General features: G+C 45.0%; 1 protein-coding gene across 1 annotated transcript in view; it reads left to right on the forward strand.

Annotated features, from left to right (window-relative positions):
- The window catches only part of cc2d1b (coiled-coil and C2 domain containing 1B), a 130,675-nt gene that overhangs the window by 94,025 nt on the left and 12,314 nt on the right, over positions 1-24,336 (forward strand). The window contains exons 15-22 of the mRNA XM_038794246.1: positions 4,852-4,989; positions 7,945-8,003; positions 15,316-15,432; positions 16,736-16,809; positions 18,266-18,324; positions 18,605-18,656; positions 19,411-19,510; positions 21,377-21,467. Of these exons, the coding sequence (XP_038650174.1) occupies positions 4,852-4,989; positions 7,945-8,003; positions 15,316-15,432; positions 16,736-16,809; positions 18,266-18,324; positions 18,605-18,656; positions 19,411-19,510; positions 21,377-21,467 (690 nt within the window). The remainder of the gene's footprint in view (positions 1-4,851; positions 4,990-7,944; positions 8,004-15,315; positions 15,433-16,735; positions 16,810-18,265; positions 18,325-18,604; positions 18,657-19,410; positions 19,511-21,376; positions 21,468-24,336) is intronic.

Consider the following 24,336-nt stretch of genomic DNA (forward strand, 5'->3'; position numbering starts at 1 on the left):
CCAGCCGAGCAGGATTCTCCGGCGGGCGATGAGGGAAGCAACGGCAAAAACGTCAGCCCTCTTCCCCATTTGAAGTTCAAGTTTTGGCTCGTCTGATACCCCGAAGACTGCCACTCTCGGGCACGGCTTCACCCTCGCCCCAAGAACCTTGGACATTGCCTCGAAAAAGGCTATCCAGAACCCGACAAGGCTGGAGCATCCCTAGAACATTAGGACATGGTTGGCCAGGCCTCCCTGGCACCGTTCATATTTGTCCTCCACCTCCGGGAAGAACCTACTCATTTGGGTTCTTGTCAGGTGTGCTCTGTTCACCAATTTAAGCTGCATGAGGCTTAACCTTGCGCAGGAGGAGGTGGAATTGGCCCTATCAATGCTTCGCTCCAAAGTCCCCACCCTACTTCCATCCCTAACTCTTGCTCCCATTTCTTCCTTGTTCTATCCAGTGAGGAGCGTGTCCTTTCTAAAAGTCGTCCGCATATGTCCCCACAGTTCCCCTTTCCCAGACTGTCAACATCCAGTAACTCCTCTAATGGGCAGCATGGTAGCACAGTTAGCTGTGAGCTCCAGAGTCCCAGGTTCGATTCCCGGCTTGGGTCACTGTCTGTGCGGAGTCTGCACGTCTCCCCATGTCTGCGTGGGTTTCCTCCAGGTGCTCCAGTTTCCTTCCACAGTCCACAGATGTGCAGGTTAGGTGGATTGGCCAGGATAAATTGCCCTTAGTGTCCAAAAAAAAAAGTGAGTTGGGGTTATTGGTTGCGCCGATACGGTGGAGGCGTGATCTTAAGTAGGGTGCTCTTTCTAAGAGCCAGTGTGGACTCATTGGGCCAAATAGCCTCCTTCTGCACTGTTAATTCGATGACTGTGTCTCTCGGAGTCCTAGGGTACCTCGTCGTCTTCTTGCGGAGAAAGTTTTTGATTTGCAAATGTCGGAGTTCCTGTCCATTTGGTAGTTCCAGTTCTCCGTCAGCTCTTCTAGGGTTGCAAGTCTGGTCCCCGAGCAAGTCCCTAACCGTTAGTGACCCCCGTCCTGTCTCCACCTCTCACAGATGACGTCTAGCATTGCCGTTAGAAAGCTGTGGTTGCCGTAGATGGGGGCCATGGTGGACACCTTGGTTAGAACCTCATCTGGTTCCAGGTTCTTAGTGTTCCACTGGGCTGGTTGTGGTTTTTCTAATTAAGGGGCAATTTAGTATTGCCAATTCACCTACCAAGCACATCTTTTTGGAACGTGGCGGTGAGACACGGGGAGAATGTGCAAACTCTACATGGGGCAGGAGAGTGACCTGGGGCTGGGATCGAACTTGGGTCCTCGGCACCCTGAGGCAGCCATCCTCGCCCATCCCTTCAGCATGGTTCTTTCACCATCCCCTCACTCTCTCAGCCATGGCTGCCCAGTGGTAGTATTGCAAGTTCGGGAGGGCCAGGACTCCCATGCTTCTTCTCCTTTGCACTGTCATAATCATTTTGTCTACTGTTTGGAAGAAGGCCTTGGGGATGAAGATCGGTATAGGTCGAAACAAGATGAAGAACCTGGGCAGTAGGTTAATCTTGATCGTCTGCACCCTTCCCGCCAGGGGAAAGGCATCCCATCTCTGCAGGTCCTTTTTAACTTCCTCCGCCAGACTGGTCAGATTCCACTTGTGGATCCGTGTCCAGTCATAGGTTATCTGGATCCCCAGTTAGCGGAATTTGTTTTGGGCTATTTTAAATGGAAGACCCTCCAGTTCTGCCCCTCCCCCTCCCAGTTACACCTGGAAAACGTCACTTTTGCCCAGGTTGAATTTGTAGCCCAGGAAGGCTCTGAACTTTTGCAGAAGCTTCATGATTTTGTTCATGACGTTTTGCAGGTCCGAGATGTAGAGGAGCGGATCATCCGCATAGAGTGAGACTTTGTGCTCTCTTGCCTCCTCTTCGGATTCCCTTCCAGCCTCTCACGTCTCGCAGGGCGATTACCAGTGGTTCAATTGCCACGGCAAACAGGAGCGGGGACAGCAGGCATCCATGCCTGGTGCCTATTTGCAACTGGAACTATTCAGAGCTGGTGGTGTTGGTCCGAACTCTTGCCTTGGGGTGTTGTAAAGGAGTTTCACCCATGAGGTGAATCCTGTCCCTAGTCCAAATCGCTCCACTCTACTCTGTCAAAGGCCTTTTCTGCATCCAGGGAGACATTCTGCATCCAGGGAGACATTCACCTCTGGTGTTCTCTCCCTGGATGGGGTCAGTATCAGTTTCAGCAGCCATCTAATGTTCGCAGTTAAGTTTCTACTCTTAACAAACCCCATCTGGTCCACTGCCACCATTTCTGGTACGCAGTTCTCCAGTCTCTTGGCCAGGACTTTTGCGAGTATTTTTGGATCCACATTGAACAGCTAAATGGTTCTGTATGACCCGCATTCCGTTGGGTCTTTTGCCTTTTTTGGGTATCGGCGATATGTTGGCCTGTGTTAGCGTTGAAACAGGTGCCCCTCACTAGCGCGTTTGCAAACATCTTCTGCAGATGCGGGGCAGGAGACGGTGGAAGTTTTTTGTAGAGGTCCACCAGGGATCATCGGGTTCCGGCACCTTCCTCGACTGCATAGAGTTTATGCTCTCCATGAGTTCTCTCGGTTCTCTTGGTGCTTTCAGCTCCCCCTACCGGTCTGTTGTCCCCCATGACTGGCATGTCCAGTCTGTTGACAAACTGTTTCTTCCCCGTCGGGGGTTTGGAGGTGTACAGACCTCGATAGAAGGCCTCAAATGCTTCGTTGACCTTTTTTGGTTTGGCTACCAGTTCACCTATGCTATTTCTCTTGTGGCTGCCTGCTATCTCAGCTGGTGAGCCAGTAGGTGGTTCGCATTTTCCCCCTGTTCATAAAGGTCCCCTGTGCCTGGTGGAGTTGGTGCACTACCTTCCTGGTGGATAGCAGGTTAAAGTCTATTTGTAGCTTTTTCCTCTCTACCAGAAGCTCTGTGGTCGTGGCCTTGGAGTGTCTCGTGGAGTATCTCATGTCAACCTCCAGGATGGAGTTGATCAGTTGTTGTCTAGCCACCCTCTCTCCCCAACCCCACGTGCCTTGGTGGTGATTTAACCTGAGGGTCAGCACACCACAGGCAAAGGCCAAGATTGAGAAGGCGGTACGAGAATTAAATTCACGCTATTGACATCCCTCCACATCACTAACAAGCCATCCAGACAACTCAGCTAATCCAATCCTGCCCCACACTATTAGTTACATCTTCTAAAGCTCTAATTTGCCAAATACATTTCCGTTTCATAAAACCATGTTGCATCTGCTCCATACAAACTTAACCTGAACATCATTCAGCTTCACTGATTACTTGTGCCTTAGCAAATTGATTTCGAGATTCTGAAGTTGGTTTTCAAATTCCATCATGAAATAGCCCCACTGGCTATTATGCATCACTGGTTTCAGATTAATTGCTTATTTCCCATCTCCTCCATTTTGCCAACAGTTGATTTTGAGCCATTATATTTCTGCCAATTGAAACCTTGGAATCCCTCACCCTGGTTTTGAAAGTCTCTAAAAATCTATGGGCCAAGTCTTCCAGTCTCCAGATCATGAAAATGAAAAAAATGAAAATCGCTTATTGTCACGAGTAGGCTTCAATGAAGTTACTGTGAAAAGCCCCTAGTCGCCACATTCCGGCGCCTGTCCGGGGAGGCTGGTACAGGAATCGAACCGTGCTGCTGGCCTGCTTGGTCTGCTTTAAAAGCCAGTGATTTAGCCGAGTGAGCTAAACCAGCCCCTAGTGAGCTAAACCAGCCCCTAGTGAGCTAAACCAGCCCCTCGGTGACCGGATGTGCGACGACTGAAGATGCATGCCAGAACCTTATGGAAGTCCTGATGCATGGGCCCCAGTGGGAATTGCCTGGGATGTTTCAGCTTCCAATGGGCAATCAGCTTACTCACAGGGATCCTCTGCTAATGCGTCCAACTCTAGCGTTGGAGACCTCCGACAGTTACGTGGTTGTTACCCAGGAATGTTAAAAATTAAAACTTTGTCTAATACCTGGGTAATTGTACAACTGACCCATTTAACAAAACCTCCCAACCACTTGATTACCCTCCTGACTCAACCTGGGTAAACCCCTGACCCCTGATCTGACTACTTCTCCCAATCTTACCGACTAGCTCCCGACTCTCTTCCCCCCCCCCCCCCCCCCCCCCCCACCACACACACATACACACGTACACACACCACACACAATCTGACTGCCCCTTCAACCCAATACTCTGATACGGCTGCCTCCTGACCTGACTGCTCACTCACCTACCTTCCCCACATCCATTTGCCCGCCGTGCTCCTTCACTAGCATTCAAACTGGACCTTTAAATTTACCCTATGGCAGCCATGCAGTAAACTATCTTGTCTTCCCCCAAATCTGTTCTGACTGAGTCTCTCAGGGTTGCTGCACATTTCTGTGTAAGCCAGCTTGGAAGACCCCAGTAGAAATGTGCAGCAGCATTGGGTCAGTGGAAATTATAAACTCAGCATCACCAATCATTGCTGCTGCTCAGATCTTAGCCTTTTTTCAACTCTCCCTTCAGTTTCTCTTTTAATTTTTTGATCATCGTCAGCATCTTCCCCTTCTGAAGCACTCTAACACTTTTATATAAGTCCTATTTAAATGTATTTTGCTTTAGTATGTTCAGTGATGGCACAAAAAATAAATATTCAAGTAAGTGATGGATCCTGTAAACTCCGGATGCTATTTCGAATGAAATGAAATGAAATGCTACCTTGTGTGTTTTTATGTAATACACCCAAGAATATTTCATTAGACCTTAAAACATGCATATCCTACAATAATGAACATTTAAGCAAAGGTATATGATTATTCCCTTCCAGGTTCCTTCACCACCCCCCGATGCTGAAGGTGATGACGATGATGACTTTATACTGGTGCATCACAAAGACGTGCAGATTTCACCAAAGATGGATGAAGTGTACACACACCTTATGAACCTTCTAAAGGAGCAGTATGAGGTATATGATGAAACATACTCAATAGAGCAAAATAATTGCCTAACTCCCTGTTAAAAATTAATTGTGTTTACAATATTACATAGCGGTGGTCCATGTGGAAAAGCATGTCAGTCAGTAAACTGACAGTTTGCATTACGAAGTAATTACAGTGCATCTTCTCCACCAACCCTCATTTCTGGGGGGGGGTTATGAAAAAGCCGCAGGTATTTAACTTGATGAAAGAAAATGCATGAGTGAAGTAAGCTGTGTCTTATCTTGCCCAGTAGCCAAATTGAAGTTAAAAACATGATGCTTTGTTCTCGGTGAACAATTAGTCGAGATTGGAGAAAAACAATCTGGAAAATGGCAGGAGAAAGAATATAAAATACATTCATTTTTATGCAAGGTGTCAACTTTATTTTTGAAGCAAATGCATGGCCATTTGGTGAAGAAGGAAAATAATCAAAAGTTGTGATATTAGAATTTTATTGTTTATATTTTAGTTTAGTTGTTGAATGGCTATGTTTTGCTCCCCTATTTGGAGTCAGGTCTGTGTTGGGCTAGTTTTTTAAAATTGTTATTATTCAAGGCTTTTTACATATATGCACAAAATATCAGAAGAACAGCACATCAACCTAAACAAGCAACCACAAATTCCCAAACTCCCTGATACCAACACCCCATCACATCCTGTCTTCCCAATTTTTATCACCTTATTCCCCCCACCCCCCTTACAACCCTCACAAAGCAAACTTGACTTTCTCCAGGAATTCTGCCAGGTCATTCACCCACACCCCTGCCGGTGGTGACTCCAAGTCCCGCCAACACAACAACAGAATCCGTCTCCGGGCTAACAGGGAGGCAAAGGCCAATGCATTAGCCTCCCCTCCATCTCGCTCCTCACAAAATCCTTCATCTGCAGGCACCTAAAGCCACTCTCTTTGGGCAATTCATACAATTCCTCCAGCCATGCAAATTTTCTCCAATAAACAGTCCCTAAATGACTCGATCCCCACCTGCCGCCACACCCGGAAACTCGCATCCAGCCCCCCCACCACAAACCAATGGTTGTTGTATATCGGTACCCAAAACGACATGCTCTCCAGCCCAAAATGTTGCCTGCACTGGCTCCCCACCCTCAACGCCAATACCAACACTGGGCTCAAAGAGTACCTGGCCAGCGAGAACAGATGCGGTAACAACAACAGAGCCCTCAAACTTGTTCCCTTACATGACGCCGCTTCCATCCATCCCCAAACCGACCTCTCCTCCACTGCCCATTTCCTGACCATTGCAATATTCACCGCCCAAACGTAATTTATCAGATTCGGCTTCACCAGCCCCCCTCTCCACTCTCCAAGAACATCTGCCCCACCTGCAGGATCTTCCCTGCTCATAAACACCCCTAAGCTATCCTGTTAACCTTCCTGAAAAAGGACTTGAGGACAAAGATAGGGAGATTCTGGAACGTGAACAGAAACCTGGGCAGCACAGTCATTTCCACCGTCTGCACAAGCCCAGCCAGTGACAGCAGCGACACATCCTACCTCTTAAAATCCACCTTCATTCCCTACACCAATCGTGCCAAGTTCAACTTTAAAGCTGGGCCCTGCTCCACGCCACCTGGATTCCAAAATACCTGAAGCTCATCCCCACCACCCTGAACGGCAACACCCAAATCTCCTCCCTTGCCCTCCAGCATTTGTCGGGAACACCTTACTCTTTCCCATGTTCAACTTAAATCCCGAAAACCGGCCAAATTACCCCAAAATCTCCATAATCCCTTCAATGCTGCACACCGGGTCCGAGATATATAATAAGAAATCATCCGCGCATAGCGAAACCCTATGCTCGACACCCCCTGCCCGCTCAATCCCTTTCCAATACTTCAACGCCCGAAACGCCTTTGCCAATGACTAATACCAAGGTGAAAAACAACAGGGAGAGCGGGTACCCGTGGCCATTTCCACGATGTGACCCAAACGTCCGAATGCTTGCCACCTGTACAGCAGCTGGACCCAATCCACAAGCCCCTGCCTGAACCCAAATGGCCCCAGAAACCCCAACAGGTACACCCACTCCACCCGATCAAAAACCTTCTCCGCGTCCATTGCCACCACTACTTCTAGTATTGCCCTCGGTCTATACGCTCCATGAAATCCCCCAGCGGATCGGCCACAATGCTCCCCACCTCAAAATCCACCCTCGTCTTCATGTCCACCCAGAGTGGAACACCTGCCCCACCCATCCCTTCCTCAGCCTCGTCTGATCCCCCAGCATCCGTTGCACCCCTGCAAAAATACGTCCGCCTCAGACTCGTCAGATGCGTAAAAACACACGACCATTTAACCAGCCAATTCAGCCCCCTCACATTCCATATGACCAGCCTGGTCGGGGGCTCCCCGGCCCCCTGCCCTGCCGATCAGTCATACCCCTTTTTAAGCCAGCATCACCACCCTTGTCACACGTCCCTCCAGGCCCGCCCTCCAATATCTGCTGCCATCTCTCCCTTCCCAACTGTGCTGTGCTAGGCTAGTTAACTGTACCCAGGAGAGCAGTATGGATGAACTGCTCAGTTCTGCATCACTGTCCAGGAAGGGAGAAAAGATTTGGCCAGCGTTACTGTGTCTATCTCTTGACTCTTGGAAATTACATGTGTTACATTGGATAATGTTGAACCTGCATAAACTTTATTTTAAATGTTAAGGGAGGCCACTGGGCTGCGATGTTGTACAATTACTAATACCTGTACAGTAAGAAGTCTTACAACACCAGGTTAAAGTCCCCACAGGTTTGTTTCAAATCACTAGCTTTCGGAGCACTGCTCCTTCCTCGGGTGAATGTACCTGTACAGTTGTGCTCTAGTTGGAATCAGTTTTTTCAGAACAGTTGAGAAAATTGTCTAGTTAAATCTGCTGCACCAAAGCTGTCTTCCCATTTCCTATTTGAATTTTAAAACTCTTCCTTTAAATCTAGAAATGTATGTCTTACTCCAAGCAATTTATACATCTTGGTAACGTGGCTGAGACTACAAGGTAAGTGCCAATGGTGTCTTAATATATTTGAGGCATGTAATTTGTAATAGAAATAATGACTTGTAAACCAAACAAATTGGTGAAGTAGCAATACTTTGTACACAAACTGAAAAACAAAATAGTTATGTCTTAGAACATGATTGAAATTTAAATACAGAGCCATAGAAGTCTGCAGCATAGAAAAGGCCCTTCAACTCATTGTGACTGCGACGGTCAAAAACAAGCACCTAACTATTCCAATCCCATTTTCCAGCACTTGACCCATAGCCTTGTGTGCCATGGGATGGCATTGCAAGTAATTCTTAAATGTTATGAGGGTTAATTAGGACACTAAAAGATTTGTTTCTTGGGGGTCGTTTTGCAGGATTGAAGGAGCTGGGAGCGAAGTATGGTCTGGAGCAGGAGGAAATATTTAGATACATGCAGGTTCGAGACTTTGCCAGAAAGGAGATACCGAGCTTTCCAGTAGATCCGGCCTCCACATTGCTGGAGTAGGTGCTGACGACAGGGGGACTGGAGAAGGTTGTAGTATCGGCGGTTTACGGGGCTATTTTAGAGGAAGAGAAGGTGCCGCTAGAAGGGATCAAGGCAAAGTGGGAGGAAGAGTGGGAGAGGGTATGGCGGAGGGGTTCTGGTGAGAGGTGCTCCGGAGGATGCACGCCTCCACCTTGTGTGCGAGGTTGAGGCTGATGCAGCTGAAGGTGATGTATAAAGCGCACCTTACAAGGGCGAGGATCAGACGACGTTGCGGAGGGGTGGGGAGGCGCAACCCACGTTCATATGTTTTGTTCCTGTCCAAAGCTGGAGGATTACTGGAAGGAGGTGTTTAGGGTAATCGCTAAAGTGGTGCTCGTGAAACTGGACCCGGGCCCTCGGGAGATCATATTCAGGATGTCGGACCAGCTGGGGTTGGAAACTGACGCGGAGACAGATGTTGTAACCTTCGCTCGTTGATCACCCGAATGTGGATCCTGTTAGGGTGGAGATCAACCTCTCCACCCTGTGCCCTGGCGTGGCGGGGGGACCTGCTGTAATTCTTGATGCTTGAAAAGGTCAAATTTGAACTGAGGTGAAGGATGGAGGGGTTTTACAATTCATGGGCGTTATTCATTATGCACTTTCAAGAATTGGAACACATCGAACATTAGGGGGGTGGGGGCTGGGAGGGTTGGGGGGAGAAGGACTGTGTGTTAATGGTGACTATGGATGATTCCTGATTCCTCTTTGTCATTTGTTTATGTTAACATGTGGGCTAATGTTTGTGGGTTTGGTGGGAGGATGGGATTGTTGTTATTGATATGGGGATTGACATTACATTCGTTGCTGATTCTTGTTGGATGTAAATTTGGGAGAAAATCTGAAAAAGGAGAATAAAAAAATATTTAAAAAAAAAAATGTTATCAGGGTCGCTGCCTGCACCGCCCTTTCTGACAGTGAGTTCCAGTCTCCCACCACCCCCATTTTCCCGCTAAACCTCCTGCCCCGAACTTTTTGCCTTGGTGGAAGTATTAAAGAACAAAGAAAAGTACAGTATAGGAACAGGCCATTCGGCCGTCCACGCCTGCGCCAACCATGCTGCCCGTCTACTAAGAGCAGGAGTTAGGCCATCTGGCCCCTCGAGCCTGCTCCGCCATTCAATGAGATCATGGCTGATCGTTTGTGGACTCAGCTCCACTTTCCGGCCCGAACACCATAACCCTTAATCCCTTTATTCTTCAAAAAACTATCTATCTTTATCTTAGAAACATTTAACGAAGGAGCCTCAACTGCTTCACTGGGCAAGGAATTCCATAGATTCACAACCCTTTGGGTGAAGAAGTTCCTCCTAAACTCAGTCCTAAATCTACTTCCCCTTATATTGAGGCTATACTCTCTAGTTCTGCTTTCACCCGCAAGTGGAAACAACCTGCCTGCCTGCATCTATCCTATCTATTCCCATCATAATTTTATATCTTTCTCTAAGATCCCCCCACATCCTTCTAAATTCCAACGAGTACAGTCCCAGTCTGCAGAACCTCTCCTTGTAATCCAACCCCTTCAGCTCTGGGATTAACCTAGTGAATCTCCTCTGCACACCCTCCAGCGCCAGTACGTCCTTTCTCGGGTAAGGAGACCAAAACTGAACACAATACTCTAGGTGTGGCCTCACTAACAGCTTATACAATTGCAGCATAACCTCCCTCGTCTTAAACTCCAATCTTCTAGCAATGAAGGACAAAACTCCATTTGCCTTCTTAATCACCTCTTGCACCTGTAAACCAACTTTTTGAAACTCCTGCACTAGCACACCCAGGTCTCTCTGCATAGCAGCAAGTTTTAATATTTTATAATTTAAATAATAATCCCGTTTGCTGTTATTCCTACCAAAATGGATAACCTCACATTTGTCAATGTTGTATTCCATCTGCCAGACCCGAGCCCATTCACTTAACCAATCCAAATCCCTCTGCAGACTTCCGGTATCCTCTGCACTTTTTGCTTTACCACTCATCTTAGTGTCGTCTGCAAACTTGGACAAATTGCACTTGGTCCCCAACTCCAAATCATCTATGTAAATTGTGAACAATTGTGGGCCCAACACTGATCCCTGAGGTACACCACTAGCTACTGATTGCCAACCAGAGAAACACCCATTAACCCCCACGCTTTGTTTTCTATTAATTAACCAATCCTCTATCCATGCTACTACTTTACCCTTAATGCCATGCATCTTTATCTTATGCAGCAACCTTTTGTGTGGCACCTTGTCAAAAGCTTTCTGGAAATCCAGATACACCACATCCATTGGCTCCCCATTATCTACCGCACTGGTAATGTCCTCAAAAAACTCCACTAAATTAGTTGGCCATGACCTGCCCTTTATAAACCATGGGACAATTTCCATCCAGATGCCTCGCTATTTCTTCCTTAATGATATATTCCAGCATCTTCCCTACTACCTACTTACCTACTACTTAGTCTAAACTAAAATCTTCTACACTTCCGGGGTCCCTATCCCTCTATTCCCATCCTATTCATGTATTTGTCAAGATGCCCCTTAAACGTCACTATCTTCCCTGCTTCCACCATCTCCTCCGGCAGCGAGTTCCAGGCACCCACTACCCTCTGTGTAAAAGAAACTTGCCTCGTACATCTCCTCTAAACCTTTACCCTTGCACCTTAAACCTATGTCCCCGAGTAATTGATCCCTCTACCCTGGGAAAAAGTCTCTGACTATCCACTCTGTCTATGCCCCTCATAATTTTGTAGACCTCTATCAGGTCGTTCCTCAACCTCCGTTATTCTAGTGAGAACAAACAAGAGTTTATTCAACCTCTCCTCGTAGCTAATGCCCTCCATACCAGGCAACGTCCTGGTAAATCACTTCTGCACCCGCTCTAAAGCCTCCACATTCTTCTGGTAGTGTGGCGACCAGAATTGAAAACTATACTCCCAAGTGTGGCCTAACTAAGGTTCTATACAGCTGCAACATGACTTGCCAATTTTTATACTCAATGCCCCGGCCCATGAAGGCAAGTATGACGTATGCCTTCTTGACTACCTTCTCCACCTGTGTAGCCCCTTTCAGTGACCTGTGGACCTGTACACCGAGATCTCTCTGACTGTCAATACTCTTGAGGGTTCTACCATTCACTGTATATTCCCTACCTGTATTAGACCTTCCAAAATGCATTACCTCACATTTGTCCGGATTAAACTCCCATCTGCCATCTCTCCGCCCAAGTCTCCAAATGATCTAAATCCTGCTGTATCCTCTGATAGTCCTCATCGCTATCCGCAATTCCACCAACCTTTGTGTCATCCGCAAACTTACTAATCAGAAGGCCTTTGACAAGGTGCCGCATAGAAGACTGTTAAATAAGTTAAAAGCCCATGGTGTCAAGGGTAAGATTTTTATTTTTCAAGATGCCCAACACCTCGTCTTTTTGGATCTCAATGTGACCCAGGCTATCTACACACCCTTCTCCAGACTCAACATCCACCAATTCCTTCTCTTTGGTGACTACTGATGCAGAGTATTTGTTTAGTACCTTGCCCATTTCCTCTGACTCCACACATAGATTCCCTCCCCTGTCCTTCAGTGGGCCAACCTTTTCCCTGGCTTACCCGCTTGCTTTTTATGTACGTGTAAAAAGCCGTGGGATTTACAGTGGAAGGACGCGAGGCCCCCAAGCGTGGAGACCTGGATCAATGACATGGCGGGCTTTATTAAGCTTGAGAAGGTTAAATTCGCCCTGAGAGGATCGGTGCAAGGGTTCTTTAAACGGTGGCAACCTTTCCTCGACTTTCTGGCTCAACGATAGGGTACTGGGACAGTAGCAGCAGCAACCCGGGGGGGGGGGGGGGGGGGGGCGTTGATTATGTTAGCTTATTTTATTTAAATTTGATTTATCTAATTTTAATTTATGGTTAAGTTCTCTTGTTTGGGGGGGGGGGGGGGGGGGGGGGGAATGTGATACATGTGATGTTACGGTATGGGGGGAATTGTGGGTGTTATGGGGCTGTTAGTTGCATATTACTGCTTTTTGCAATACTTTTTGTTATATTTTCTGCAAAAAATTCCAATAAAAAAATTAAAAAAAAAAAAAAAAAAAACAAATTAAACTACAGCTGGTAAAGTGTATTCACTTGAAACAGTTCAAATGTGCTCTGTGTTGACACTGGAAACTTTCCAAATAAATTTGACTCCAGCTGTTAAAAAAAAAAAAAGCCGTGGGATTTTCCTTAACCCTATTTGCAAATGACCTTTCGTGACCCCTTTTAGCCTTCATGACTCCTTGCTTAAGTTCCTTCCTCCTTTCCTTATATTCCACACAGGCTTCATCTGTTCCCAGCCTTCTAGCCCTGAAAAATGCCTCCTTTTTCTTTTTGACGAGACCTACAATATCTCTCCTTATCCAAGGTTTCCGAAATTTGCCATATTTATCCTTCTTCCTCAAAGGAACATGCTGGTCCTGAATCCCTTTCAACTGACATTTGAAAGCCTCCCACATGTCTGATGTTGATTTACCCTCAAACATCGGCCCCCAATCTCGGTTCTTCAGTTCCCGCCTAATATTGTTATAATTAGCCTTCCCCCAATTTAGCACATTGACCCTAGGCCCACTCTTAACCTTGTCCACCAGCACTTTTAAAACTTACTGAATTGTGGCCACTGTTCCCGAAATGCTCCCGTGCTGAAACTTCTACCACCTGGCCGGGCTAATTCCCCAATACTAGGTCCAGTATAGCTCCTTCCCTAGTTGGACTATCTACATATTGTTTTAAGAAGCTCTCCTGGATGCTCCTTACAAACTCTGCCCCGTCCAAGCCCTTAGCACTAAGTGAGTCCCAGTCAGTATTGGGGAAGTTGAAGTCTCCCATCACAACAACCCTGTTGCTTTAACTCCTTTCCAAAATCTGTCTATCTATCTGCTCCTCTATCTCCCGCTGGCTGTTGGGAGGTCTGTAGTAGACCCCCAACATTGTGACTGCACCCTTCTTATTCCTGATCTCTACCCATATAGCCTTGCTGCCCTCTGAGGTGTCCTCCTGCAGTACTGCGGTGATATTCTCCCTAACCAGTAGCATAACTCCTCCACCCCTTCTACCTCCCCCTCTATCCCGCCTGAAACATCTAAATCCTGGAAAGCTTAGCTGCCAATCCTGTCCTTCCCTCAACCAGGTGTCTGTAATGGCAACAGCATCATAGTTCCAAGTAATAATTCAAGCTCTAAATTCATCTGCCTTGCCTGTTATACTTCTTGCATTAAAACATATGCACTTCAGGCCACCAGTCCCACTGTTTTCAGCAACATCTCCCTGTCTGCTCTTCCTCAGAGCCATACTGGCCCTATTCTCTAGTTCTCCCTCAATTTTTTCACCTTCTGACCTATTGCTCCAGTACCCACCCCCCTGCCATACTAGTTTAAACCCTCCCGTGTGACACTAGCAAACCTCGTGGCCAGGATATTTATGCCTCTCCAGTTTAGATGCAACCCGTCCTTCGTATACAGGTCACCTGCCCCAGAAGAGCTCCCAGTGGTCCAGATAACTGAAACCCTCCCTCCTACACCAGCTGTTTAGCCACGTGTTTAGCTGCTCTATCTTCCTATTTCTAGCTTCACTGGCACATGGCACAGGGAGTAATCCCGAGATTACAACCCTAGAGGTCCTGTCCTTTAACTTTCTACCTAGCTCCTTGAACTCCTACTACAGGACCTTACCCCCCTTCCTGCCTATGTCATTAGTACCAATATGTACCACGACCTCTGCCTGTTTGCCCTCCCCCTTCAGGATGCCTGCTATCCGTTCTGAGACATCCTGGACCCTGGCACCAGGGAAGCAACATACCATCCTGGAGTCTTTCACGTCCACAGAAGGGCCTATCTGTGCCCCTGGCTATAGAGTCCTCTGTGACTATTGCTGTTCTGCGCTTTGACCCTCCCATCAGAGCCAGCCGTGGTGCTCCTGTTGTTTTACCCTGATAGCCAACCCCCCCCCCCGGCCAACAGTATCCAAAGCGGTATACCTGTTAGAGAGGGGGACAACCACAGGGGATTCATGCACTTGAGTGCCTGCTCCTTCTGGTGGTCATCCATCTCACACCATGGGTGTGACCACATCTATATAACTGCTATCTATGACGCTTTCCGCCACCTGCATGATCCTAAGTGCATCCTACTGCTGCTCCAACCGAACTATGCAGTCTGTGAGGAGCCCCAGTTGGGTGCACTTCCTGCAGATGTAGCCAGGGGGCATATATTTACATTTCTTCCTGTCTGCTCTCTCTATGCCCCTCATAATTTTATACATTTCAATCATGTAACCCCCCTCAGTCTCCTCTGCTCCAAGAAAATCTACCCCAGTCTATCTAATCTCTCTTTATAACTGAAGCTCTCCAGCCCATCAGAGTAAATGTCCTCTGCACCATTTCCAGTGCTATCACATCCCTCCTATCCTGTGGATTCCAGAACTGCACACAATACTCCAGCTGTGACCTAACCAACATTTTATAGAGTGCCAGCATGATCTCCCTGCTTTTAAACTCTATTGTTCGGCAAATAAAGGCAAGAATACCATATTCCTTCTTAACCACTGTATCCACCTGCCCTACTACCTTAGGGGACCTGCGTACGTGCACACCAAGGTATCTCTGATCTTCGATGCTTCCCAGGATCCTGCAGTTCATCCTGTATTCCCTTGTAAATGGACATTGGTTTAACAGTACCCTTGCACCATTGCATGTTATTCTGACATCAGTAATTATAACGTTTTTTTGCCTCCAGTTCCATACAGTATATGGAAAAATGTACATTTGCTCATTTTGTAGATTTGAAAAGATGGCAGCAGATTGCAAAAAAAATCTTGACATCTTCAAACTGGGGCAAGCTCAAGGTTTGGATCCACCAAAGTACCATTTTGAGGAGAGAACCTTTAAAACAGTACGGTATGGATCTTTGCTTTTTGTAATTCTGTAATTTTAGCACCTTGCAGTTTCAAGGAGTAAATTTACTTTTTAATTTGCGAGTTGAGATTAATTTCTCCAAGGTTGTTGAATATTGTCTATTTTGGTCTGGACTGCAAAGGTGAAACTACATTTCTGTGAAAGCTGGATGTATCATCTTGGTTTTGCAATCTGGAGACTATTAAACTTAAAAGCCTACCTCAGGCAATTGGTAAACATCTCATAACTGAGAACTTCTCTGTACCCTTTAAAGATAACAGAATATGGCAAACTGCGATTTGAACAAAAGAAAGTCAGCAAGACAAACAATAGTTACCGCCTGTTAATAAATCAATTGGTCATGAGCACCCTAATCTTTTTTCAACAAAACAAACATCTCACAGCTCTCCAACTTCCATTGCTGAGAAGGACAAAAGCAGCAAGTTCCCCTCCCAAGTTGAACACCATCCTGATTTGGACAAAGGGTGCCTGTTTCTTCAATATTGGAATGTTGAAATCCTGAAATTCTTTACCTAATAATCTATTGGAAGAACCATCGGTATTTGGACTGCAGCGGTATAGGGATCCTACAACTAAGGGCAGTTGAAGACGGGCAATAAACCTAGCATCATACACATCTTGAGAGACAGTTTGAGAAATATTTCCTTTCCTTCACATTGTTGTACTGTTGTAAATTAATTGTTGTACTGTTGAAAATTAATGTGATGCTCAGATTTTCAAATACATAGTTGAGAAGCTGCCTCCTCAAACAACCATCTGTTACGTGTTTTGTGATTCATTATGTAGCAACTAAAAAGGGTGCCCTACAAGAATTTTGTACTGTCAATTTTGTAGGAAGGGAAGAAAAATTGGAGGGAGAAAAGAAAATTACACTTTTTTTTCAACATTACTGTCAGTAATCTGACTGAATAAATTGAACAGACTGAACAAAAAGTATTTTCCTTTGCTTCTACCCTCCCCCCCCCAATGTTGTTTTCTCCACTGAATGTATTGTGTTGAAATTTGAGTTTCGTAGGTATTAAGACACTTGGACAACTTCACATGAGTTAATGGGGGTTACCCAACTGAATACTTGTTGAAGTTTGACACCTGTGAGGATTAATGCCATAAAAATTCAAAATGGGGAATTTGGTAATTAGTCTATTACTGAGTAGCTTTTCAAAGACCAAAATTGCTTAATCCCTTTCTATGGTGCCTGTTTAACTTGCTGTTAAACCCATTGTATGTTTTGATTTATGATTCATCAGTTTCTAGCAAGACCGAATTACTGTGCTTTATTTTGTAGCATATTTGCAGACATCAGCAGTACTGAAATGCTTCTCATTATTGTAAAAGGAATTAATCTCCCTGCACCTTCAGGTAAGACCAAACGGAGCTCTGTCCAACACTAGTATAATGCAAAAGTAGCAGATAATGGCTAATAATAAATAATAATATTTATTGTCACAAGTAGGCTTACATTAACACTGTTATGAAAGTCCCTAGTTGCCACATTCAGATGCCTGTTTGGGTACACAGGGAGAATTCAGAATGCCCAAACTACCTAACAGCACTTTCAGGACTTGTGGAAGGAAACCGGAGCACCCGGAGGAAACCCACACAGACACACAGAGAACATGCAGACTCTGCACAGACAGTGACCCAAGCCGGGAATCGTACCTGGGAGCCTGGTGCTGTGAAGCAACAGTGCTAACCACTGTGCTACAATGATGAACCTAACAGTCTCCTGTTACAAAAACAAATATTGGTTTCTGAATTAGATTACACGTTTCCTTATAACATATCTTAGTGTTTTGACTACAGCCTAGATCAATAAGATGGAAAACTATATATAGGAGAATAGCTGGCAGCCAAAGAATTGTAACCATTGGTAGCATGTTCAGGCAATGGCATTGGACAAGAAACCATTATTAGTTATACAAAAAGTCAAAAGATTCAAATATGTTGTGTCATTTGGACCGTGTGTAATTGTAATCCAGCTTTTAATTAACACAGGTGTTCACCTGAAGATAAATGTTATTCTCCCCAACTATTCGTGGCAATGTCACTTAAATACTTCATTCTTGGGAGAAGATTAAAGTAATATGCTGTGGAGAATTTTAGAAAAATATTTGTGCAAAATAGTGGGAACAGGAATGGGTCATTTAGTCACTTGAGCCTGTTCCATCATTCTGAGAGATCATGGCTGACCTGCAACCTAGCTACACATACCCAACTTTACCCTTTACCCCTTAATACTCTTTGATTAACAAAAATCTGTCAGACCATTGAGGTATTCAGTATCGCCCTTGTGAGAATAAGAATGATGTATTAATTGAGAAAATTATATAAAATAAGTTTGAAATTCCAAACTATCTCTAGCAAATAACTACCTTGTCTTTGGGAGCTCTTGAGTGCCCAATCTAATGATATTGCCGTACTCTAATATTGATGTTACCTTGTCATCACTACTTTACAACTGAAATCTCTCTTAAGAGAATAGAATTATATAAGATTTTGTGTTTCAGACGGATTGTTTTCTAGAGTGTTGCCTCAAGTGTCAAGTCAAATGCATTGTTTCTTTTTAAATATTTGTGGAAACTAAATTGTAAATGTGGCATAAGATTACTATATATAATCCTGCACGGCGTGCTCTGAATAACCATAGAATTTACCTTGGCTTGTCTTATTTATGAAACCTGTTGCTAAATGTCTATAAAATTATTTTTAAAAATTGACAACACATTTATGAGTTTAAGTTGAATTTTCTTTGTGTTGTGATGTTGATGAGTTAATTCCTACTGGGAAACAACTTGTTTTGTTTCATTTTGCACAGGTGTGGCAACACATGATCTTGATGCTTTTATAAAATTTGAATTTCAATATCCTAGTACAGTGAGTACAATTGATTTAAATTTAAATTTTTACATTCTTATTGCAACCTAGCAACAATGATTTTATCTTTCAGACTGTGCTTAATTCCAGAGAATACAGAAGTAATATACAAATGTGAATCGCTACTTCATTGCAATAAATTCTGTTCATTTTAACTAGTCGAATATGAACGTTCACAATTCTTGTGTCGTTCAGTAATTATTCACAAAACAAAACTTTATAAATTGAAAATATCAATTATACTGTTGACCATAAGCTACAGCCTTTTCTTTTGAAACAGGAGCAAGCCCAACGAAACAAAACAACCGTGATCAAGAATACTAATTGTCCAGGTATGGGACAAGTAACTTCTCTCTATCTTTGGGGAGGAGCTGTATGTTCATATAATTTTTGTTCAGATTAAATATTTTAAATTTGAATAACTGTAGCTTACAACAATATATTTTTTCATAAAATCCCTATATGCAAAAGAAGGCCATTTGGCCCATCAAGCCTGCACCGTCCTTCCCACTCCCACATGAAAGAGCACCCTACCTAGACACACTTCCCTGCCTGTCTCCATAATCTCACCTAACCTGCATATCTTTGGACACGGGGCAATTTTTAAGCATAGCCAATCCACCTAGCCTACACATCTTGGGACTGTGAGAGGAAACTAGAGCCATAAAGAAAGCATAGTTTTTTAAAAAATGATACTCCTACATTTTTCAATTGTTTTGTTTTCTAATCTGTTCAATTAAATTTGGAACTATTTTCCTTATCTTTGTATTGGCTTTATGCCCAGATTAATCGTTAATGTTACCATGTCCTTCTTCCTGTGTTGTTTAATCTTAAATAAATCTATGATAAATCTGGAGTAAAATGTGAATACAGTGAATGTGAATAAAATGAATACGGTGTTAAAGTTGCAATGCCATGTAATTACTTTTGAAAATAAGAGATGATCTTAATGGAATTGCACTAATGTAAAATATCTTTCCTGTTGTGGTTAGTTATCAGTCTATTTCATAGCTGAGATCAATCTGGAATCTGAAAATGAATCCTTTTGCCATGTTTTTCTCTTAGAAGTGTTTTTGTTTCTTCCAGAATATAATCAGAGTTTTATGCTCAATATTAACAGAAATCATCGAGGATTTAAGCGAATAATTCAGACCAAAGGAATTAAATTTGAAATATTTCATAAGGGGTAAGGACGGCAATGGCAATGTAATCTGCATAACAGTCTAAGCGTACCTGGTTTTAGTATGATGGTGCCGAGGTATAATAAAATAATTTTCTGCATAATTTGTGCTTGGGAATGGAGCAGGAGGAGTTTCTTTTGAAATACTTTTTCCTAATTGGATTGGATTGGATTTGTTTATTGTCACGTGTACCGAGATACAGTGAAAAGTATTTTTCTGCAAGCAGCTCAACAGATCATTCAGTACATGGAAGAAAAGGGAATTAAACAAAATTCAAGAAAATACATATTTGTTAACGTATATTTTTACAATATTTGGCAATTATCGTAACAGTGGCAATTATCGTAACAGTGTAACATTGCTAACTCACCAATGTTTATTTTAAAATAAGACTCCTCTAGGGTTCTCAAACTGGGTTCCAGTAGATACATCCAGGGGTTCCATGATAGGCCAGAATGATAGAATTCAAAAAATGCTATTAATCTGTTTATCCAATGGGTGGCTCAGCATTGCTGCCTCACGGCGCTTCAGATCCAGGTTCAATCCCAGCCCCAGGTCGCTGTCCGTGTGGAGTTTGCACACTCTCCCTGTGTCTGCATGGGTCACATCCCCAGAACCCAAAGGTGTGTAAGTGGATTGGCCTCACTAAATTGCCTCTTAATTGGGGGGAAAAAATTAGTTACTCTAAATTTTAAATTAATGAAATATAATTGCGTATCCAATCAGAGGGTGGTCTACCCCAGCATTGGCTGGTCATAGGCTCTCTGGTAAGCAGGTGTGGCCTAAATAGTACCGTGCATAGTTTTAGCAAGACTTGTCTATTTTTATACTCCATTCGTTTTGAAATAAAAGCTAAGATTTCATTTACTTTCCCTTATTAGCTACTGAACTTGCATGCTAATGTTTTGTGATTTATGTACGAGGACACCCTAATCCCTCTGCACTGCAGATTTCTAGTCTTTTTCTATTTAAATATTGTTCAGCTCATTGATTCTGTGTACCAAAGTGCATAACTTCATATTTCCTACATTATATTCCGTCTGCCAAGTTTTTATCCATTCACTTAACCTGTCTATATATCCCTCTGTAGATTCTTTGTGTCATTCTCGCCACTTGCATCCCACCTATTTTTGTGTTATCTTCAAACTTGACAATAGTGCATTTACTTCCCTTGTCCAAGAACGGCATAGTGGTTAGCACTCCTGCCTCACAGTGCCAGACACCCGAGTTCGATTCCACCCTGTGGTGACTGTCTGTGTGGAGTTTACAAGTTTCCTCCCACAGTACAAGGATGTGCACGTTAGGTGGATTGGCCATGCTAAATTGTCCCTAGATGGGGTAATGGGGATAGCATGGGGGATTGGGCATAGTAGGGTCCCTTTTTCAGAGGGCAGGTGCAGACTCGATGGGCCAAATGGCCTTCTGCACTGTAGGGATTCTATTCTGAGAAGTCATTCATGTATTTTGTAAATAATTGTGCCCCAGCACTGATCCTTGTGGCACTCCACTAGTTGCAGATTCCCATTCTGAAAATGCCCCTCTTATTCAAACCCTTTTTTTTTAACCAATCCTCTCACCATGATACTGTATTACCTCAACACTATGGGCTCTTATCTTATTAAGTAACCGTTTGTGTGGGACCTTATCGAACGCTTTTTGGAAACCCAAATATATTACATCTACTGCTTCCTCTTTTATATATCTTGCTCGCTTTAGATTTTAATGATGTAATGCTCTAATCTTGTACTTGTATTAGTCAGCCACTGTTGTACAGTTCTGTATTTTTAGTACGTTACCAAAGGGCAGTGAAATACTTGTGTTGCAAGATTATTTCTGTTAGACATGATGCAATTGCTTTGATTTTTTTTCAGTGGATTTTTAAGGAGTGACAAATCAGTAGGAACTGCACAGCTAAAACTGGACAAATTAGAAACTGAATGCGAGGTCAGAGAAATCATTGAGGTAAGATTATGTTTTAAAGTAAGCAATACTTGAAACCATTACAAGGCTCCCTTGCATCAGTACTTTAAAAGTTCTGTTAAATATCATTCACTCAAAATTATATTTAAAACATTTTTTTTCCTTTTGTGTTGAACATGAGGGGAGAGATTCTTCGCTCCCCACGCCGGGTGGGAGAATCACGGGAGGGCCGCTCTGACACCCCCCGCGATTCTCCCACCCCCGCTCGGAGAATCGCCGCTCGCCGTTTTCCCCGGCGACCGGCAATTCTCCGGCCCAGATGGGCCGAGTGGCCTGATGACCCCGACGGGTTAACACCGGCGGCAACCACACCTGGTCGCTACCGGCGTGAACAGCGCGCGACAGGTAAGTGTGGGGCCTGTGGGCGGCGGAGAGGGGATCGAGCACCATGGCTGTGCTCGGGAAGGGATTGGCCTGCGATCGGTGCCCACCGATCGTCAGGCCGGCGTCTCTAAGAGACGCACTCTTTCCCCTCTGCTGCCCCGTAAGATCAAACCGCCACGTCCTGCGGGGCAGCGGAGGGGAAGACAGCAACCGCGCATGCGCAGGTTGGAGCAGGCCAACCTGCGCATGCGCGGCTGACGTCACTTAGGCGCCGCCGCCGTGTCATTCTCGGCGCGCTGCCTTCACGTAAGCGTCAAGGCCCGGCGGCCGAGTTACACAAAACGCCGCTCCTAGCCCCCCGCGGGGGGTGAATAGGGTGTGAGGAGCTGCCTCCGACGCCGTCGTGAAACACTCCGGGTTTCACGACGGCGTCGGCCGTTGCGGAGAATTCCGCCCGAGACCTTTCACTTCTGAATTATTGAGAGCTGCGCCATTCTAGTATTTAGCTGCTATGCACACTTCTACGAGTTGCAGTAAGTGTGGCCTTCCCACAATTTTAGGTGGGGTGTGCAAATTTCAGGTCAGCCCTTCCTGCCTTTGCTCCAGTTGAGGCCCTGAAGTGGCCAATTATTGGCCACGTAAAGGCTGCTTCCTTAGATGCTTTGTCAATGACCTTCCCTCCATCATGAGGTCAGAAGTGGGAATGTTCACTGTAGAATGTTCAGCATAATTCGTAACAGCTCAGATACTGAAGCAATCCATGCCTTCATGTAGCAAGACCAGGCTTGAGCTGATATGTGGTGAATAACATTTACCAAACACAAGTGCCAGCCAATCACTATCTCTAACAAGAGAGAATGCAACGATCCTTGACATTCAATGGTATTACCGTCGCCGAATCTCCCACTATCAACTGGGGTTTACCATTGATCAGAAACTGAATTGGACCAGTTGTATGAATGCTATGATTAAAAGACCAGGTTAGAGAATTCTGTGGCGAGTAACTCAACCTCTTGACTTCCCAAAGCTTGTCTACCATCTACAAATAAGGAGTGTGATGGAATATTGTTCATTTGCCCACCTCCTGACTCCCCAAAGCCTGTCTATCATCTACAAGGCCTAAATAAGGAGTCTGATGGAATATTGTTCAGTTGCCTGGATGAGTGTAACTCCAACAATACTCAAGAAGCTTGACACCATCCAGGACAAAATAGCTGGCCTGATTGGTACCCCATCCACCACCAGCACACAGTGGCAGTGTGTACCATCTACAAGATGACCTGCAGCAACTCACCAAGGCTCAGTCGGCAGTATCTTTAAAACATTTTTTTACAGGATGTGGGCTTTGCCAGCCAGGCCAGCATTTGTTGTCCATCCCTAATTTCTGTTGAGAAGGCGGTGGTGAGCTGCTTGAACCACTGCAGTCCATGTGGTGTAGGTACACCTACTGTGCTGTTAGGGAGAGAGTTGCAGGATTTTGACCCAGCAGCACTGAAGGAATGGTAATACATTTCCAAGTCAGCATGGTGAGTGACTTGGAGGTAACCTCCAGGTGGTGGTGTTCCCAAGTATCTGCTGCCCATGTCCTTCTGGGTGGTAGTGGTCGTGGGTTTAGAAGGCGCTGTCTAAAGAGCCTTGGTGAGTTCCTGTAGTGCATTTTGTAGATGGTACTCACAGCTGCAACTGTGCATTGGTGGTGGAGGGAGTGAATGTGGATGGGGTGCCAATCGAACAGGCTGCTTTATCTTGAATGGTCGAGTCTCTGAGTGTTGTTGGAGCTGCACTCATCCAGGCAAGTAGAGAGTATTCAATCACACTCCTGACTTGTGCTTTGTTGGTGATGAACAGGCTCTGGGGAGTAAGGAGGTGAGTTACTGGCTGCACAATTCCTATCCTCTGACCTGCTCTTGTAGCCACAGTGTTTATATGGCTAGTCCAGTTCAGTTTCTGATCAGTGGTAACTGCCAGGATGTTGGTAGTGAGGGATTCAGTGATGGCAATGCCATTGAATGTCAAGGAACAATGGTTTGATTCTCTCTCCGATCTTCTAAACCTGTGACCTCTACCACCTAGAATCATAGAATTTGCAGTGCAGAAGGAGGCCATTTGGCCCTTAGAAAGAGCATCCTACTTAAGCCCCCACCTCCAGCCTATCCCCGTAACCCAGTAACCTCACCTAAACCTTTTAGACACTAAGGGCAATTTAGCATGGCCAATCCACCTAACCTGCACATATCTGGACTGTGGGAGGAAACCGGAGCACCCAGAGGAAATCCACACAGACGTGGGGAGAATGTGTAGACTCCACACAGATAGCGACCTAAGCCGCGAATCAAACCCAGATTCCTGCCGCTGTGAAGCAACAGTGCTCGAATCCCACCGCGACACATGTGAAATTTGAATTCAATAAAAATCTGGAATTGGGTGACATGGTAGCACAGTGGTTAGCACAGTTGCTTCACAGTTCCAGGGTCGCAGGTTCGATTCCCGGCTTGGGTCGCTGTCTGTGTGGAGTCTGCACGTTCTC

The sequence above is a fragment of the Scyliorhinus canicula genome, chromosome 4, assembly GCF_902713615.1.
Source record: "Scyliorhinus canicula chromosome 4, sScyCan1.1, whole genome shotgun sequence".
Lineage (NCBI taxonomy): Eukaryota > Metazoa > Chordata > Chondrichthyes > Carcharhiniformes > Scyliorhinidae > Scyliorhinus > Scyliorhinus canicula.